We start from the raw sequence: 19,150 nt of genomic DNA, 5'->3' as shown, positions 1-19,150 counted from the left end.
CATATCATTTATCAAACCTTAAACACACTCTGTAATGTCACACATTGATGGTTAACACCCCCAGGCTGGATGGGTAATAGGATACATTACATTACCACAGAGTCACATGATCCATTAGTAACTGTTGATTGAAGACACTTCACAGCACACCATCAATGGTCAATCCTCTAGGCCCGAAGATAAATGTTATTGATACTTGTGATTTACCTGTGCTTCATGGACAAGATATTGTCTATGTTATTTAACTTGACTCAAAACGAGATGCTTGGATTGTAACATATCATTGCACTCAGTGCTGTACAGACACTCACAAGAAAGTTCTCAAGCTGAAACTTTTACATTCACCTGATATGGTTGTCACTCTACCAAAACGTAACTGCTTCTCCTGTGAGCTATTTCTGAGACTCTCAAGACAGCTGTCAGCTTTGTGTGAAAATCCTGTACACAAAGAAGTGACTCCATATACATTGTATCTAATGACATAATAGCAACTGTTGTACATTGTACATGATAAACCCAGGATTTGTCTTGGTCAAGGAACCACAGAAATTATTTCCCTTGTGAGGATCATAGTTGACCTTTATTGTTACAGCAGAAGTTGACTCAAAATTTATACTTTAAAATTTGATAGACCCACCTCATAATGAAATCACAATTATGACAGCTATCAGTCCTGGAATAGTACTTTCCACCTGTCCCAAACTTTAAGGACTGGCACTCCTCAGACAAGGGAAATTCCAAATGCTACATGTGTAAGTTGCTGAACTATCTCTTTCAATCGTTCTATCATTCTACAGTTTCTGAAAATCTGTGACTATACAATGTAGCTGCTACATCACTTTTTTGTGTGTGTTGGTTTGACAGTTTAGAAAACTGAAAAAAAATGCATTCTATCATTTCAGGTTGTACTAAAATAACTTTACTTTCCAGTCACATGGAAACTTGACACAGACATTTGGCAGCATACCTCAGATGTAATGCTAACAAATGTCTACAGGAATACAATAAAGTTCACCCCCAGGAGATGAGGTAATGATCTGTAGCAGGATAAGGTAAATCATCCACTGGTCACTGAGGTATTGAAGACTTGTCAGCCTGGGGTCCCCGTCCCAAGTGACTGCCATTCATCAGTGCCTATGCCTGGGACTACAATCGATCTAAACTTGACCCCAATTGACAAATCAATGTGTAATTATCAGCCAAATCTGCAGCAAGAGCGATAAAGAGAAAACAGCTATTCATTGAGTAGAGGGTTGCCATCCATTTGTCTGAGACAACAGAAAACTGATTGTTGTCATTCTCAAAAGTGGTGTATTAGCCAGAGAGGCTGAAAGGGGAAGTTTGCAAGTATTATTGATTTTCATCTTTATCAGACTAAAGCATTGGCTCATTATCATATTCATCAAGACCTTGGTGATATTCCAAAGTATTGTCAGTATAAGTTTGAGGGGTGGGGTTGGGCAGAATGATCGTTTAGGATCCATTCTCAATTACCAAGATGAGGCAAATCACAGACCTGCAGACACATCTATCTTTGCTATATCCCAACAATTAGTCTGAAGCTGTAGAAGGTTGTGCTTTTCTGCATTGTCTGCAGAATCGGTGGTACCATTCATCTCCCATCATGGTTGAAGTATCGACAAAGCAAATGGATAAACCATTTACAACCTGATGGTGCCAAAGGATTAAGCAAATGTAATGACACAAGCTTTTGTTCTCTTTTGGGCCCAGCAGTTTCATCATCCTCTATAATTCCCTTATACTTGAATCTCGAATTGAATCATCACTAGGGACAAAGGAAAATCAATCTGACTCAATCTTTTTGAGAAGGTCTTGTTACCCAAATAGCGGGCTGTCCATTGATGTTAAAGCACCTGTCAATATTGGCCACTTTGGGAGGATGAACATAACCCTTCTGCTTTGTCTCTCTGCTTGGCTTCAATTCACTTGAGATGTGCTTTTATGTAGAAGGCAACTTTGAAGAAAGGTTGTAATCAAGGTCTGTACATCAGACAGGTCCTTACTGAGAAAGATTCAGATGTAACAGCTAAGTTGTTCAAGAATCAAACAAACTAACGTTACATGCAGTTCTGACACCAGGCTAAAACTAATCTTTAAGCAGATGTAGGGTTCAGCTCAGAGCTTTACAAGTCATGCTTGAACATTTGCTAATCCATCAGCATTTTTGGCCCTGCGTCTCATCTAAGCCAAACCCTGTCCCTGCTGAGATTAGCTCAACCCAGATCATATTGAAAACAGTCTATTGGTAGTGAAAAGTTTATGGAATGCATGGCACTGCACAATGTACATGTATTGGGTGACAAGGGGGAAGTTGCAGAAATCTTCATATTGTATACTATTAGACTTTTGTTGCTTTTAACTTTAAATTTTGGTAAGACTGCCATGACCTTCACATTTATACTACATATGCTTGAGAAACATTGTTGAAATCAGGTTGAGGTAATCCTAACCCTAACCCTTGACCCTAAACTTACGGTGACTGTGCTGAAAGCTGGGTAGAGATGTTCTCCTTGCTATCATGCCATCCAGAGAAGTGCAAGGTGTGAGGAACAAAACGTTGTGAAAAATTTGAGGTCATGGCTGATGATTTGGTACAGTTCTGTAATCAGATGTAAACCCTAAAACTTGCAGGGCTGTCCTGATTATCATTTTGCTATTTTGTGACATATACCCTGCAAGTGTTAACTTATACAATAATGTTTGTAAGTTACATTTAATGTTTTGGTCAATAAAAGAGGAAGATGACTATTAAAAGAATAGTACTGATTGGTCCCTAACGTTACACATGAGCAAATTCAGGAATGGGTTCAAGCGCTCATTAGAAAAGGCGTTCCAACACCTGGAAGACCCTCCGTCCACTTGTGGGAGGGCCTGTTGTCATCGAACAAACATTCAAATGAACAGGTTCTGTTCTTATGTGTGGATAGTGCTCAGTACCAAGGACAAACCTATGTGTGGACAGCATTCAGCACCAAGGAGGGACTTGTTCTTATGTGTGGATAGTGTTCAGCACCAAGAACTGACCTGTTGTTATATGTGGATAGTGTTCAGCACCAAGGACAGACTTGTTCTTACGTGGACAGTGCTCAGCACAAATGACTGACCTGTTCTTATATGTTGATAGTATTCAGCACCAAGAACTGACCTGTTCTTATGCGTGGAGTGTTCAGCACCAAGGACAGACCTGTTCATTTGTGTGGACAGCATTCAGCACCAAGGACAGACTTGTTCTTATATGTGGACAGTGCTCAGCACCAAGAACTGACCTGTTGTTGTATGTGGATAGTGTTCAGCACCAAGGACAGACTTGTTCTTATGTGGACAGTGCTCAGCACCAAGAACTGACCTGTTCTTATATGTGGATAGTGTTCAGCTCCAAGAACTGACCTGTTCTTATATGTGGATAGTGTTCAGCTCCAAGAACTGACCTGTTCTTATACGTGGAGTGTTCAGCACCAAGGACAGACCTGTTCATTTGTGTGGACAGCATTCAGCACCAAGGACAGACTTGTTCTTATGTGTGGATAGTGTTCAGCACCAAGAACTGACCTGTTGTTGTATGTGGATAGTGTTCAGCACCAAGGACAGACTTGTTCTTATGTGGACAGTGCTCAGCACCAAGAACTGACCTGTTCTTATATGTGGATAGTGTTCAGCTCCAAGAACTGACCTGTTCTTATATGTGGATAGTGTTCAGCACCAAGGACAGACTTGTTCTTATGTGGACAGTGCTCAGCACCAAGAACTGACCTGTTCTTATATGTGGATAGTGTTCAGCACCAAGAACTGACCTGTTCTTATACGTGGAGTGTTCAGCACCAAGGACAGACCTGTTGTTCCTGGCTGAAGTACTACTGCTCATTACTAGATGGTGCTTCAGCGCTGCTGAAAACAGTCCAGACATACTGTTTGTTGCAAGACCACCCAGATTTATTGCGATGAATGAAAATGATTTAAAACTGGAAATTTAATTGAATAAAATCAGGGGAAATACCATAATGGAAGATTAGTCAAAGCTCCATATATGGATAAATGTAGCTTTGACTGTTGTTCTGCACTCAAGCTGATATGAATCAAATATGATGGCCATCCTGAGCAGAAAAAACAACTGCCAAGACAATCCATGGATGCCAAGACAATCCATGGAATACAAGTCCTCAAACTCAGATGTTCAGGATTTGGGGCAAGAATAGTTTGAACAAACATTAGATAAACTACAAGGGCATCATCTTTTTTCTGGCCTATTGCATTTGCACAATGGTCCTAAAGGACTGACTGACATTTTCGTGTGACAGCAATTAAAGACAAAAGCAACATTTGCATCAAAGTATCATATTTTATTCAACTCTTCCCTCCTGGTTTGTCCAAAAGAACAAGACTTTGCACCATATGATGATGACTTCTGTATACCGGTAGTATGCAAATGTAGCATACTGTAACAGACCACCGTGACAGTGCTTACTCCTCAAAACTTGAATTTGCATTTTCTCATTATATCTATATCATATAGTACAAAATGACACAGTCATTGTAAAACATCTTGTTGCCACACTCTCTGTATGGAAACTTACAAACCAGTTTAACTGCATACATTTGCTAGTTATCGGTCATTTAACATGATTGTACAATGTACAAGCAGTATATATATACATATATTGTATAGTGGTCTGCAATTTGCATAGAATTGTTCTTTATGAATGAAGTCTTTACATTTGACTAAATTGTCCTGAAGCATCTGTTGAAACGAGATGACTTCATGTGAGATGTCCATCAGATTGAAATGTCTTTTTCATATGATAAGCTGAATTTTCCTTCTGCACAGAGCTTTCCTTTACAACATGTATGACATGTTATGTTCTGACAAGCGTAGGAAACATCCCTTACAAAGGGGGAATAGCTAACCTTCTTCTTCTTAGACATAACACTAAAGAATCAAAAGTCACCAAACCTTGGTAATATCTTCTTTTATGCATTTTCTTAGATTTCACTATTTCAAAAGAAAGATGCATGTAACAAACTCTTGTCTTTTACTTGAACTGTCCCTTGTCATAATACCAAGACACAAAATTCATCAATTCTACATGATAAATGTGAAAATTACTGTCCTCCATCAATTCTGGATAGTGAAATCTGTTTTTTTCTATGAGGGTATACATAGTAGAGTCATGGTAGTAGAGCCATAAATGCGCAACAAGATAACATGTGTGGAGAAACAAAACGATCAGCTGAAAAGTGTTTAATGTTGGAAGCGTGGTAAAATCAAAGACTCCTTTGGCAGTACAATACACAAGGACTGCCCATTGCAACAGTTCATATCCTAATGATGCTATGATACAGTTCCGCACATTGGTATAGCTAGTCTTGGCAGAGAATAAACATCTTCTCAACTCTGCTCTTGTCTTCTTCTTTCTGATTTTCTTGCAACACTCATACATTTGTTTGAGTTTTTTCCGATAGGCTGAGGTATGCTGACCACAGAAGTGGCCTTTCACAAAAGGGACAATGAGAAATGTACTGTTCAAACTAAGTAATGAATAGTTATTGTGCCAAACTATGTGAAAGACAAGTATAAGAACTAAGATATTTGTACTGTTGTACAGATGCATCCCTATGTAAGTCATAAGACTGGAATCTTCAGGTTGGCGGAAGACCTGGGCCCATACCAAGTGTAGGGGTGCCATTGCAGTCTTACATGCTACCTGCAGACACATGTATGCTGACTGCAGGAGAGACATTACACAGCGGGAGCCATTGTGCAACCAGCCAAGGCCGTTACAAGTTCCGTATCTCCCTACAAGGTGAACAAGATTTTGTCATCGCACTGATTGTTACAGTGTCGTGTCATGTAGGAGTAAATCATTATTTTACCTAAGAGTTAGAGTAAACAAGTGAGTCAATGATTGGGATATATCATGCATGAATATGGTTATGTCTGGGATTTCATTCTGGTTATCTGCTCATATGCCATCACCAGATACCAGACCTTCATTAAACACCTATATCTAGGGCAGCCTCTTTCTTATTATTATCTCCATGAAATGTCAAAACATTTGCATAATTAATGACAATATTCTATCATCTCAGTTTCTTCCATGTATCTCTTGTCCTGGACGTGATATGGTCCTGACATTTGGGTGGTAGATAGCTTGCAGTGTCATGACAAAGTGGGGCAGGTTTCAGCCCCCTAACATTTCATTTTGGAACTGCAGGGGCTTTTTTTTGTCAAGACATTCCAAAGAGGATAACGGCAGAAAGGATTGACGGATTGACATCATTTTAGGCATGCAAGTAGCTTGGGCAAAGGTGTTCATAATAATATGCATGTTATGCAAATGAGAAATTAATTTGCATAATTAATGAGGAAATTGTATAATTCCATTGTTTGCAATATAACTGGACTTCAATAAATGTAACACTTATATGGTAATTAGGAACTTATTTGCATAATTTATGTAAAAATTGCAAAACCTCTTTATGATTAATGATTTTTTTTATTTTATTATTGTGACATGTGTACATAAGTCAATGATGACCAACACCATGCATAGATTATGTTAATGTCAATTAATTGCATGAAATTTACAAAAGCTCTTAATATTCATGGAGGTATGAGGTCGCCAAACTCTAGTTGAACATACAATGCACCTACATTTTGCAACTAATGTAAACCCTGGGCACTGTTATCTGTATTTTGCCTGTATCAACCCTTACCTTCAGGAAGACCCCTTGTGACCATCTTTATGTGGAACACTATCAAGAACAACAGGTACCACACTTCATGGATGATCATTCCCTTCAGAGCCTGGAGAATTATAGATATTCAAGAATCAGTTGGAGGTCAAGCTGCATTAGCAAGCTGTCAAATGAAGACACATCTGTCAGTTATATTACATTTTAGTTATTCAAGTAATTTACTATGCGTAGTTTAAGTTTCAAAAAGACAGTGGAATCAAACCAACTTTTTGTGCTAACACAGCTCCTAATGTGCTGTATCATGTTCTACTTACCACCTCAGATTTGGGCTAATAGCATCAATGCTAACTGAGGTTATATATTTTCTGTTGACCAAACCCCCATCTCAATCCCCTGGTGAAGTATATCCACTGTTTGTCGTCAATGAAGACCCTCCTCTGACCAACACTCTTGTCTCCTCCTCCAGTCCTAATTATGTAGACCCATCACCCTTCTGAAATTAAGCTGACATTAGTGGTACGTTCATGTCATGACACAACACCTATAAATTACAACTATGAATATGGAGCACTAGTTGATGGAGTGCTAAAATATTACCTGTGTATCAACCCTCTGTGAGAGAGGATGGGGGAAGCAGGACTGCCTATGCACATCTGCAACAGTCCGTTCTGCAGTTTCTCCTTGAGTGTACATAGTCCTTTGAAGCTCCAGCCTTCTTCTTACCTGGTGAGCAAAAGAAATATGTATAGGAAAAAATATAGCAGTTATATTCCAACATATTAATGAAAGGGTAATTTTGAAGTTGTGTTCTTTGAGAAATTCAGAACAATGTTATAAAAACTTTGTTTCATAGATTAATTAGATTTTTGTAGAACCTTGTATGATCAATACAAACTATATACTTGATGACATAATGAGACTGACTTACATTGCTCAGGTGGACTTTAACTAGGCTGTTGAGCCCCTTAAACTCTGTGCTCCTGCAGTATTTATGCGTTTCGATAGTTTCCAATGTTGCAGGAATTCTGCAGTTGTCAAGGAGAATCGGCAAACACCCCTGTCCATGTTTCACAGCAGTGAGGATTGCTAGCTGTAGCTCATAGTCACGCAATGTATCCTCCAGAAAATTCTGGGAGATGATTGCAACAGTAATACAACTATTCTGGATACTGTAGACCATGTTGTTCAGTATGGGCCCTGAAGAGTCACGGTGTCGATAGTAGATCCTAAGGCCTTGCTGTTGCTCGATGTATCTCACAGCCTGGACCACAAAGTCCAGATCCTTGTCATGATAGATGAAGGTGACATCATACAGGTGGTCACCTGCACACAGGAGGAGTAAGGGAAGCTGCTAAGTATGCCAACTTTATAAGTGCTTTGCAAAATTTGATAGCCTGACATTTTGAAACTGATCATTTCACTTGATATTGGTAATAGCATTGGTTTTATAGCTAACTCACAAACTTTGGAATTTGGCAGATAAAGGTAATGGCTGAATAATGCAGAAACTGTTGACTGATGACAATTTGACATCAATGTTTCTTGGCTGTTTTGCTTATGTGAATGCCCATGACGTTTTTACATTTTTGGAAAGCTAAAAATGTGTAAATACTCCAGCAGAGGTGTAAGGGGGCAGTTATCAAGTAACACACACACTTGGAACACAACAAAGCAGTACGACACAGTTTATGGAAATTGATTACACCCTAACTTTCATTGCTAAATTGTCCATGTTTAAATCTCCCACCCCCCTTAAAAAATCAAAACTTTAAGTCACTCCCCCCACCAAAAAAGAAGTTGTCGTTACAGCCACCTGTAAATACCTGTCCTACAGTGGGACATGACGTAATGTTTTGTTGCAGGAATTCTGGGAAGGTAAAATCCCGACAGTCACGTGCCTTTATTTACAAACACAGGTGTGTGGTGGGAGCTGCCAGGGTGTGCCTTTACACAAGCTGTGGTGGTTTAAATTTTAAATAATACGGGCAACCCAGCAGTTACACAAAAATTCCTGACTTTCTTATCATACACTAGGCGTTTACAGTGATAGTTGCACATGTCAATCAATAGAAATAACGTTAACAACGTTTTGTCGGAGATACATATCGGTAACACAACAAGTTACCCTGAAGTTTTGGCGATTGTATTGGCGCGCTATATCATGGCATTCAAGATTTTGACATGTAAAGCTATTCAGCGGCTGATATCACTGACCTGTTGCTTCACCTGTTGCTCTGTCTGCCTCCCGTTGTATGTGGTCAGGGATAGTGGACATACCCTGCGCCCCGGAGTCGTGTGTGTACCACGGAAACACGGAAATGGTGACGTCTTCGGCCCGGCACTCAGTCGCACACAGGTAACCTCAGGTCACGTAAATATTAGCAACGACCATTAAACTTTGGACAATTGGTCGTTACAAGATTCTTACATGTGATTCACCATACGACACTCTTTTCAGCTTGGCGGTTCGCACATGAATGTATGAGGTTTGCTTGAATGTTATGCTACCTGTTACACGTGCCACCTGTTTGTTGATTGGTCAAGCCCAGTTCACCTGAAATCTAGTTGCGTGATCGGCGCCAAGTGTGGCGTGATCAGTGGAAGATTACCTCGTGCCTTCGAGGCTTCGTCACCTCGAGGGGGAAGCCCCAATATGCCAGATATTTGTATTTGTTGGGTATTTCCAACAGGAAGCCGTGGTGAATATCACAGATTCCACCCTTTTGATGCCAGGTGTAATGCTTAAAAACTGCAAGTCGCGATTGTGCCATTTACAGTAATTTGACGGGTGGCGGGTAACGTTACTTGTTGGAGGCTTGCATATATTAAATGTTAAAAGTTCGAAGGCCGTCGCCTAATTGCCATGGGACCATAAGCGTAATGCAACGTTATTGATAACGGACTCACTCACACGGAATTTCTGCAATCTGACACTTTTATTTGTTAACTGAAGTTTTTGCTACCTTTGTACAATACATTTTTTGTCTCAATACACGCGTGCGGCCAACGTTTACGAGCTATATGCCTAATGAAGTTTCGTAATTAACTTGTTGACGTTACATGGCATGTGCCTAAAATTCATGTTACAAAACAAACCATGATCATGAGTTTTCATAACCAAATGCCATGGTGTTGATGAAATCTAACGTTTATCAATATCATTTTTGATAGTAACTAACACTTAATGATATGATTAACAATGTTCGCAATTAAACTTGCAGTGATGTTACCCAAACATAGTATACCCTACATGTCGCATGTTCCTATAGATGCAGTCTACTGAGGTAAAACTCCAATGTTTTGTGGTGTTTATGGAAGTCTGGATCTTTCATGATCTCTTCGAAGTAAAACCTCTGGTCCCTTATCAGGGTCCGAATGGTCGGGTCATGATAAAACAACAAGTGTGCGGCCACATAACACGTGTGAATCAAGAAGACAGAAAAGGGTAGAACGGTGAAGGGATACATATCCAGAAGCTGTGTGATACCTTTGATGTTATGTCCCTGAGCGAGGGAGACATTGGCAATGACTGCCCAAATTGCTATCTCTCCGGCTAGGACAGTGATGACGCAATTTCGGACTGATCTGTATGACGTATTTGCTGTGCGGACTAGTGTATCAATGATATCGGGCACCTGATTTTCCCTACCAGACCTACAGCACTTGTACATGGCCACAATCTTGTATCTATACGTCACAATCAGCTGGAAGCAGTATAAAGCCTTAAACAATGGGAACACCAGAAAAATCATGTGTACCGGGTGGACACCGAACAAGGGGTATCCTAGACCATCGGAAACTAAAGCTAGCAGCAGCAGGGCCAGGGTTAAGGTGGCCGTGTTCATGATGGCTGTTCCGCAGAACGTGAAGAAGCTCCGATCTCTGGAGGATCGCACGATGTACCGCATCTTGTCGGCAATGTCCGCTGGTCGCAGAGCTGTTATTACCCCCAGCTGGATGTGACACAGCACGTCTTCCTCTAACAAGCTTATGTCCTGGGGTACAAAGACTGGAGTAAATCATCTATGGGCAGACTGAGCCGCATTTAACGATAATTCAGAACGTAAATAGCCGAATGGTAGTGTAAAATTATAACAATCCTCACTATATTTGCATTGTTCTCATGGTTGTGATTTGCCTCCTAGCTTTCTTCCTACATGTTTTGCTCTCGATTCATGAACATAAAACGCTATGACAGAACGACAGTACATATCATGTCAGTAATATGCCCTTGGCAAACGTTGTACTCACCCACTGTCGCGGCCTGGAAGGCGATAACCCAGGGATAGGCTGAGATTCGCACACCCTCTCCGCCGACGACTGGCTACTTGGTATCTGAAAGAAGGGATTTCATTTCAGGAACATAAGTTGATTAACTTCTTGGATTATTATAAAGTCTGATGGGACTCGTTTGAATACCAGATATTAGCTATACTAAAATACTGTGATATAGTGTATAGTACTAGTGCTGTACGAAACGACTGCACTGGGGAGTAAGACTCAAACTTGAGTCGCTTTCTGTCATAGTACACCAACTTGGGGAAATAGACCTCAATGAAAGTTAATCCAACGCAGGCAATAAGTTTTGTACGAATACAATAATATGCATAGCCTAAAACTGTGAAATACCATTCGGTGTTACTTAGGTTACTCACATGTCCTTGGATGACCTTCAGCAGATCTCCTTTAAGTCGGTCAAAATCTCCGTAGAACGAAACAGTTCTGGCCGCCGATAGGAGAGCTGGCTGTTCACACCCCTTACAGATCACTGCAACCACCAGCTTGTCCCGACTTTGTGCCGCCGTTACCATGGCAATTTCCAAATCGAGTAGCCCGTCCCAACGTATGAAAGAATGAGAAATGATGACGACGATGACGCGGGAGTTCCGCGTGCTCTTTTCCGTCCAGTCCGTGATCGACTGATCAGGTCGGATGACGACATCTCGGTGTCTGAAGAGAGTGCTGTAGTTTTGGCTCTCCACGGAGAACACCAGAAACCTGACCAGCTCCACGTCCTGGGCGTGGTACACAAACGTCACGTCTGCATATGGGACAGAAAATTATCAGGTACATCGGGTTGATTTAATAGGTGTATGTGCCTGCCTTCCTGGTAAAAACATGTCTTAGCTTATGTTACGACAGATATGCAAGAGATGCTAATATCCACCAGGGTCCTTGTGACGAAGCATGTAACGGGACCCCTTGAGTCCTGCAGAAGGTCATAGTGTTAACCATGATAGTAAAAGGAACCAAACGTAACGTAGCGCAAGGTAACAGTTACACTATGCAGTAACGTTATGTCAATTTCTAAATAGTAAACTACAACTAACGATTGAATCTTGAGTCAGAAAACTTAGAACAAGGACTCAGTTGTAAACTATAGGTTTGACCTTCATTAATTTTTTTCCTGCAAAGATTCTGCGTCCATACAGCAGCTTCGGTTAACTTTACTAAAACTGTGATATCATATTGTACGTACCCTTCTTCGCTAACTGCTGGACTGTGGTTACCATGTCTGCGTGATTCACAATCTGTCGAAACAAACATCGAATTTTGCAGGAGCAGCAGTGGTGTCGTTCTCATGGAGGAAAACAACTCAATCCTTTGTCCTGACGTTAGGTCACGCGACCCTGGCGCTAGTGAATATGGCGCCATTACCTGGGTCATATTTCAAATCCCAGCATGCAATTGATGTAGGTGATTGGTTTAGAGCTCATAGACGACCTATCATCATGTCGTGAAATAAGAGCGCCATGCAGGCAATTGTGCCATTGGCTTTTCATCGATATTTTTATACGCAAACAGGCACATGGTACAAGATTGATTCATTGTAAACTAGCTATAGGGAGGTGCATACATGTACGTTTTCTCGAAGAGGCGCAGATAAGAGATAAAGCATCGTGAAAAATTACTTTGTATATGTCAGGTTTCAGCGGTTCAACTCCTTAACTAAACCATAATGGCCTGGGGTACAAATAGAACAGTATAGACCACCTCTATCCAAAGAGGTTACATAACCTCCTTACTTCATCCATCTAAAATCAAAATTACAACAGTAATTAAACTTTCCGTCACTTTATTCTTTTCATTGTTGTGTGTTCATAACTTGTACAGTTTTTCCCAGCAAATTGTGATTTCAGTCTACTTCTAAACAGAGGAAAAAGCAAAATCAACAAGAATGCAAGTTTTCTATAAAAAAATCGGAAAACATATTTTTGTTGACACATACAGGCTACGAAACTACTTATACTCCCTGAGTAGTAGCAGCATGTTGTGATTTATTACCTTATATGAAAAGAAATTGCATTGAACATATCTATAGCGTGTGATTAAGATTATCGAATTACAATATTTTTTTAAAGTTCAATGTGACAAATCTCACCTTATATTTCTGTGCACCTATTAGCAGCAATATCATTAACACTATTTGGCCTTAATAGCAGTGTACATTACGTTAAATCACGACTTTTCAATCGAATTGTACTTCATGGCAGTCAGAACAACATTGAGCAGCATGTGGCAACTTTCCGTCACTGATCTCAATCTCAAGACTTCTATCACATACTGAAAATTAAATCATTTCCCGATCGGTTTGAAATTTAATAAATCTACAACAAGAAGTATATCTACCTTATCATAAATGCTATAACATAACCTTTGAATTTCTATTAGCAGCTTAATGGCTAACATCCATGTTCTTTGCCACGAGCTACTATGTAACGTTGGTTTACCAAAACATCTCTGGACTAGCGTGAGTAATTTCTACCCCTAGCTACTGAGAAATTCGACGTTGTAGCTAAAATTGCTCTGTTCTTGATATAAAGTCAAACGACCCTAGCTAAGACTTGTATATGGCTTGCTGTGTAAAGTACATTTCACTGTCCGTTGTGACTCAGTGAATGTGATTTTGTTTTGTCATGTGTATTTCAGACTATATAGCTTTTCAATAGCTAACGTCTGTCACCAGCTGTAGTCTTTTTTCTTAGGACTTAGGTAGACAAGGACATATTACAGTACCACAAAAAAAATACATAAGATTAAACAAATTCAGATTAAACAAAGTCTGATTAACTTAAATCCTAATTAGTTCGTATGTAGCTGTAGTCTTAATAATTGCCCTGGAAACTCCAAATAGATGTTGGGTGTCAGATCATAACGTTTTCTGAGTAGCTGTCAAAACCGCCCGGCAGTCAGAAAAGTTACGATCTTCCGTGCAACAGCTGTTTGGTGAATAGTTGCCTTGTGGTCTGTTGTTCTGAGTTTGCAGAAACTTCCCGTCAGTCATCGTTCTGTGGTGTAGAAGGACCACGGTCCCCTGGCCGGGCCGCTGATGGGTACCATGTTCACCCAGCGGGTCTCCGTCACCTTCCCAACGTCAGGTAGCGTCACGGACGACCGCGTGATCTCTGCAGGGGACATCGGCAGGAGAAATTGTGTGTAATTTACTGTGATATAATAAGACATGGGCTTCCATATTTCCCAATAATCATCCAGAACAAATGTTCTCTTCTCCCATCTTTAAGTGTTGTGACTCACCTGAATGCACAAGTGGATTCTGTGGCTTGTAAACCGTGCCCCTTCCCGTGATCCTCGGCGCGGGACGGAGTTCAGGAAGGCGTAACTGTAGGCCGTCTGCATTCTGTTGTAATCTGTAGAACAGACGGGTCAAGTCAGACGTTCAACGGTACATCATGTGGGGAAATGGGCACATCGTTTTGGGGTATGCTAGTTTTGGCAAACGTGCATCTCGATCTCCATGCATGCCTCTATGGATGATGCTATAAAGTTGCTATCGAGCATATTACTCTGGGTCTAAGAGGTGAATTTATGAATCGGGGTAATATCTTCTATACTAGGTCGTAACATACACCGGGTACGTCCTTGCCGCTACCTGTACCTCCATCTGTATGGCCTTACTATGTGTGAAGACTGACCTCAGGTTGTGATCGCTGAATTTCTTGAGTTTCCTCGCGTTGAGGCTGTCCGGCGGTAGTCTCTGCCTAGGAATGCCGTCAGTCTGTGCCCGTGTGCGTGGGATGTCTATGGGCTGCTCGTACAGAGAAGGGGCTGTGCGCGGCTGGTCCTTCCAGCTGCGCTTCAGGAAAATCCTACTCCAGTCGAAATGCTTGTGGTTTGGGTCTGCAGGACAAATTTGCTCGTCACATCTACCGTTTTAAAACTAATATCCCAGCATCCTAATGATAACAACAACCTGTCACATCTGAAGGCCTGTAGTCTTGAGCAAAATTATCAATTCATACTTTTAAGTTAGGTCCATTTAAGTTAGGTCCATTTTGACATTGGAATGGAGACGAATGAACCCAAAGTGTGCAAGTAGTACATGTAACGTTATGTGTTTATAAAGTGAAGAATAAAGTTAAAACTCACACGACTTTCCGTGCCCAGCATACGTGACATCAGTGTGCGGCAGGAGGTGGATGTTGTACGACTTCTCTGGGGCAGCAGTGGGAGGTTTGACCGGCATGGTGGGCCGCCCTCCTGCTGCCGTCTGCCGCAGGGTTACCTGGGTAAGGTACGGCAGCTTCTCCCGCGCCTCCTGGAGCTCACGCTTAGCCCTGTGGAAACGGCTGGTCGTTAGAACTTCTGCCGTACAAACAACGTCTGTCTTACAGTTGCTTCGGGGAGTAACCAGAATCTAATATTCTAACACCTAGATGTTATTTTCATCCCAACCCGACACCATATCATGTACCAAAAAACAACATCCAAACGGTGAACTCTTGGCCAAGAAGAAACTCGATTTATCTTGAACTTCTTTGACTTAGATTTCTGACATAAGCTTTTCACGCGAAGGGAATAGATCCATCGTTTGTGTTAAACGGCAACTTGAAAACTGAACAGACTCAAAAACGCCGCCTATACAATTACCACAAAACTGCACAGACTGAAACGTCTTCTCGGTGACGTATCCAGAGCAACACACAAACCACTGAGTTAATATTTACCACGACTTTTGAGTCAACACAGTGTGAACACACAATGGTGGTGGTGGTGTGTGGGCCTTAAATACTTAAGACAAATACCCTGTTCTTGACTTATATCCATCTCAATTTCTCCTTTGACGATGATGACATTATAGAGCAACGCGTGTGTCAGACCTTCAGTATTCATTAAGAATGTTGATTTGGTTTGTCCGTGGTAAGAGGGAAGCCGAGAACTGTGGCCAGGTGTTATAGGGCAGGTGTAAGACACACATATAATTAGTCCTCATTGTATATCAGCCAGGGAAAACACGAGCCTATAGAAAAGAACTGGTCCGTGTGGACAGGCGTGAAAGGAGACCCAGCGGACACAATCTGTATGCTTGGTTCACGGTCACTGCAAACGTAAGGGAGCGTGAGTATCGAAGCCGCTCGGCTTTTGTGTCAGTCAGGATCAGTCCCCGAGCTTTTTGTTAAGAAGAAGAATGGCCAAGAATGCAAAATACTCCCACGCAAAACTACTTACGTTCTGGCGTTTATGTTGAAAACAGGTGGTTAAAACTGGTGACTGATACATCATCGATGTCATATCCTCTGACATTCATAAAAACTACTTAATTTTCCTCTTAAGATTTTAGGTATTAAAAAAACAGATATAAGCAGCACATGACATGCAGTAGCATGTTGTGACAAATTTGCATGTGTAAAGACGTGATATCAATGACAAAAGTAAGCTGCAGCGTACTAAATGTTAAAGAAATAACAGTCAACATTGAAGCTAACCTGGACAGCCTAACACATCTATGCTTTAAGTGTCACTTCTGTCTGCCTTATCAGTAAACAGTTCGGAGTTGAAGCGACGGCACTATTTACTGGTGGTAAACATACGGCGGTATAACGCCACTTCTGAATAAAAAGCACGTCCCCGTGCGCAAATATACTTATTGAGACCAGTTAGGACCCTTATAAACTAATCCGTCTTCCTGACAAAAGCTGAATCGGTAAAGGAAAAGCCAGACCTTTGTATTTGTTAACTTTCTTATCACTTTAGGGCCATAAGTCACCTGTAGTTCACCTGAGGTTGGTCACCACAAGTGTCGTGCTGAATACAAAATCTAGCCAGAGTTGGTTGTGCGTAGACGGTTAAGCAGACCTATGTAACTATATGGCTGCCAAACACACCATCGGGGTTCTATTGAAAACAAAATACAACTTAAGTGCTCCAGATAATAATGTGAAGTTTCGATTTCTAGGAAGTTTTTTTGTCTATACGGTTCAGATACAAAAATGGCACATAATCACACGTTTTGGGGTTGCAATTCTTTTGTTGAAAGTTGTACGCCGTCAATTTTGGAGTATTGACCCGACAACATTAACTAAAAGAATAGAAATGCACCCTTTTATGCCAAGACAAGTAACAACTGCTATGTTATGCATCAAGTTCCCCTGTAACAAGGACAACGCGCCCATTCTGCTTAACACTGACAAATTAGGCAAATCTTTTGATAAACACATGGACCATCATCTGTGATGCCTCGTGTAATCACCCGTCAGTGAGCTGAGGAAACCTGTCCGATCCGTCACTAGCGACCCCTCCACATCGGTGACACGGCTGCCCTACACCTTGCAGCGATCCCGTCACGGGTGGAGACGAAAGAGGAGAGAACCGACCACAAACAGTTCCGAGCCAGGGGTTGTTTTTACAGCTACAGTGCACAATTTCAACAGCAGAAAGTGTGTGGCTTTTTTCATGCGCATGGTTACCCTGAATTCGCGATTAAAAAAACAACGTTCGGTGGACGTATTTTGTTTTGAATCGTGAAGATTAAATAGTGATATTAGTGATCATATTCGGATATATTAAGGCTCAATGTAATCTGTAACGTTATCTCGGTTATATGTTATCTGACCCTTACCTCCCTCATGACCTGAATGCATATATGAAATCGGCAGGCCGATTTGAGCTTCTCATGAATAAATAAAGGTTCAAACAAATATACAAAGGAAAGAGGGTTAAGTAAAAAAGACTGTCTCACTCCATGACATATTATTTTATCTTAAACGTTTATCACTAACACACACACAAGTAACACGTTTTTTAAACACATCTTTGTTCTATACAGTTATATTTTGACTGCAAAAAAGTGTTTTCAATGTTAAATTACATTTTGAAGAAAGAAATGTTAAGAAGGTAATTCCGTCTGACGAAGTGTGAAAGTCAGGTTTGCCCCTGATAGGGAAGCTTCAAATGGAGCGACTTTGTTTCCTAAAACAGGACGCTCTGTGCTTACCAGAACAAAACTCCTGTTTTTACAGCGCTCTTCAAAAAATAAATAAAAGGAAAAATAGGAACAAAGCCAACACACTACTTGAGGCAAATGTTATGCTAAGTAAAACGCACAGCACACAGCAATCTTATTCACAAAGAAAACTTTCCAAGCCAAAACCAGCTGATGTTGCCATCTGTAGGTAAAGGTGATATACGTCAAACAGAATTAATGTTATAAAGTTTAGACCTGGCAGCGTCTCTCCACCAACTTACGTACCTGTCAGGTGGTGTTGCTACGCGTGTACAATAGTCACCAAACACGGTGTTCACCAGTCGAACCATGCCGCCCTGGTACAAGTAATATCTTCTGCACTGTACCACCCGGCTTGTTTATGGCACGCCCGCTGTTTTTCTGTAAACCTCCCAAAAGCAGATGTACTGTAAGATGTACCAACACGTTCGGTTGTTGCCGTCTTTCTTCCAGGATGAAGAGTTATGTTTACCACACCTTCGCTGCTAACGTCTTCACAAAAGACGTCTTATCGAGTTTCGGGGTCCCGACACTGAGCCCGGGGTTTTGAAAACAAATCGAACGCTACAATACACGGCTTTTGATTCCTTAGCAGATCACTTCCAACATGGCGTCCACGTTGCTATGGCGACAGATCGGCGCTATGGCCGTGTTTTCTAACCTGACAGTAGTGTTTGATAAACCAAGCAAAGGTAGTAATTAAGAGACTGCGTCTTGCGTGTGATTGACAGGTCTCTTATTGTCCCACTATAAAAAGTGAATGGGCCACCTGTGAACTCAACAAGAGTCGGCACTGTAAACGCAAGGGGTATGAGGTATGGCCACTTCCGATCAAAAAAATCCAATCACATTTCACTTTCCCTGCTCACATGGGGATGTGCTGTGTAATCAAATTTCGTTATCGTTGACGTCAGATTATTATTTCGATGCAGATCCACCAAAAGAAGTTCGTGTCTGTAATTCGACCGGTGATGATCATGACTGCTAGCAAAAATGACAAAGCCATGAATATCCATCAATCATCACCAGGCCAACTATCCATCGTCTGTCTCTCATCTATCAATGATAAGTTTTACTTCAACATCATTCTCGGCTCGTCTTGATCCCGTCAGAAATGCGCATGGACCTGATCGCTCTGAAGTTCCAGTATAAGTTGCTAGGTGGGGATTTTGCTTTACAGTTCATATTTTCACC

The 19,150-nt window shown here is 41.1% G+C and overlaps 3 protein-coding genes across 7 annotated transcripts; all 3 read right to left on the bottom strand.

Moving 5' to 3' along the window:
- Positions 1-4,333: 4,333 nt before the first annotated feature.
- On the bottom strand, positions 4,334-9,432 carry LOC118414470. Of its 5 annotated transcripts, none has more exons than XR_004830976.1 (5): positions 8,929-9,432; positions 7,643-8,037; positions 7,029-7,437; positions 6,733-6,823; positions 4,334-5,812 (listed from the first exon to the last, which is right to left on the bottom strand). XR_004830976.1 is itself a non-coding variant. In XM_035818526.1 (5 exons), exons 1-5 carry the CDS (start codon positions 8,987-8,989, stop codon positions 5,049-5,051), a joined length of 1,437 nt encoding a protein of 478 aa, XP_035674419.1. In that variant the 5' UTR covers positions 8,990-9,257; the 3' UTR covers positions 4,334-5,048. The 5 variants fall into 5 exon arrangements, 3 of the variants coding, with proteins under 3 accessions (XP_035674419.1, XP_035674420.1, XP_035674421.1); XR_004830975.1 differs by having other exon boundaries at positions 6,733-7,207; positions 7,312-7,437; positions 8,929-9,260; XM_035818526.1 differs by having other exon boundaries at positions 7,312-7,437; positions 8,929-9,257.
- Positions 9,433-9,642: 210 nt separating this feature from the next.
- On the bottom strand, positions 9,643-12,382 carry LOC118415024. Its single transcript, XM_035819396.1, has 4 exons — positions 12,194-12,382; positions 11,370-11,755; positions 10,966-11,049; positions 9,643-10,709 (listed from the first exon to the last, which is right to left on the bottom strand). The coding sequence occupies exons 1-4, from the start codon at positions 12,225-12,227 to the stop codon at positions 9,978-9,980; spliced, it is 1,236 nt and encodes a 411-aa protein (XP_035675289.1). The 5' UTR covers positions 12,228-12,382; the 3' UTR covers positions 9,643-9,977.
- A 391-nt stretch (positions 12,383-12,773) lies between these two features.
- LOC118414928 lies at positions 12,774-18,554 on the bottom strand. The gene is made up of 5 exons (XM_035819267.1): positions 18,203-18,554; positions 15,103-15,290; positions 14,649-14,853; positions 14,251-14,363; positions 12,774-14,120 (listed from the first exon to the last, which is right to left on the bottom strand). The coding sequence occupies exons 1-5, from the start codon at positions 18,265-18,267 to the stop codon at positions 13,996-13,998; spliced, it is 696 nt and encodes a 231-aa protein (XP_035675160.1). The 5' UTR covers positions 18,268-18,554; the 3' UTR covers positions 12,774-13,995.
- Between the last annotated feature and the right edge of the window lie 596 nt (positions 18,555-19,150).

The sequence above is a fragment of the Branchiostoma floridae genome, chromosome 4, assembly GCF_000003815.2.
Source record: "Branchiostoma floridae strain S238N-H82 chromosome 4, Bfl_VNyyK, whole genome shotgun sequence".
In the NCBI taxonomy this organism is placed as follows: Eukaryota; Metazoa; Chordata; class Leptocardii; order Amphioxiformes; family Branchiostomatidae; genus Branchiostoma; species Branchiostoma floridae.
This window is presented reverse-complemented; position numbering and strand designations above follow the sequence as displayed.

Bases quoted from the DNA above. Each gene is read 5' to 3' on its own strand.
- LOC118414470 (XM_035818526.1), bottom strand. From the start codon at position 8,989: ATGTCCACTATCCCTGACCACATACAACGGGAGGCAGACAGAGCAACA. The intron at 8,038-8,928 runs GTCAGTGATATC...TCCTGTGTGCAG, and splicing joins AGCAACAGGTGAAGCAACAG to GTGACCACCTGTATGATGTC. The intron at 5,813-6,732 runs GTAAGGGTTGAT...TTCACCTTGTAG, and splicing joins CACAAGGGGTCTTCCTGAAG to GGAGATACGGAACTTGTAAC.
- LOC118415024 (XM_035819396.1), bottom strand. From the start codon at position 12,227: ATGGTAACCACAGTCCAGCAGTTAGCGAAGAAGG. The intron at 11,756-12,193 runs GTACGTACAATA...TCCCATATGCAG, and splicing joins CCAGCAGTTAGCGAAGAAGG to ACGTGACGTTTGTGTACCAC. The intron at 10,710-10,965 runs GTGAGTACAACG...TTTGTACCCCAG, and splicing joins CTTCCAGGCCGCGACAGTGG to GACATAAGCTTGTTAGAGGA.
- LOC118414928 (XM_035819267.1), bottom strand. From the start codon at position 18,267: ATGGTTCGACTGGTGAACACCGTGTTTGGTGACTATTGTACACGCGTA. The intron at 14,854-15,102 runs GTGAGTTTTAAC...TTTGTCCTGCAG, and splicing joins TGCTGGGCACGGAAAGTCGT to ACCCAAACCACAAGCATTTC. The intron at 14,121-14,250 runs GTGAGTCACAAC...TGTCCCCTGCAG, and splicing joins GAATCCACTTGTGCATTCAG to AGATCACGCGGTCGTCCGTG.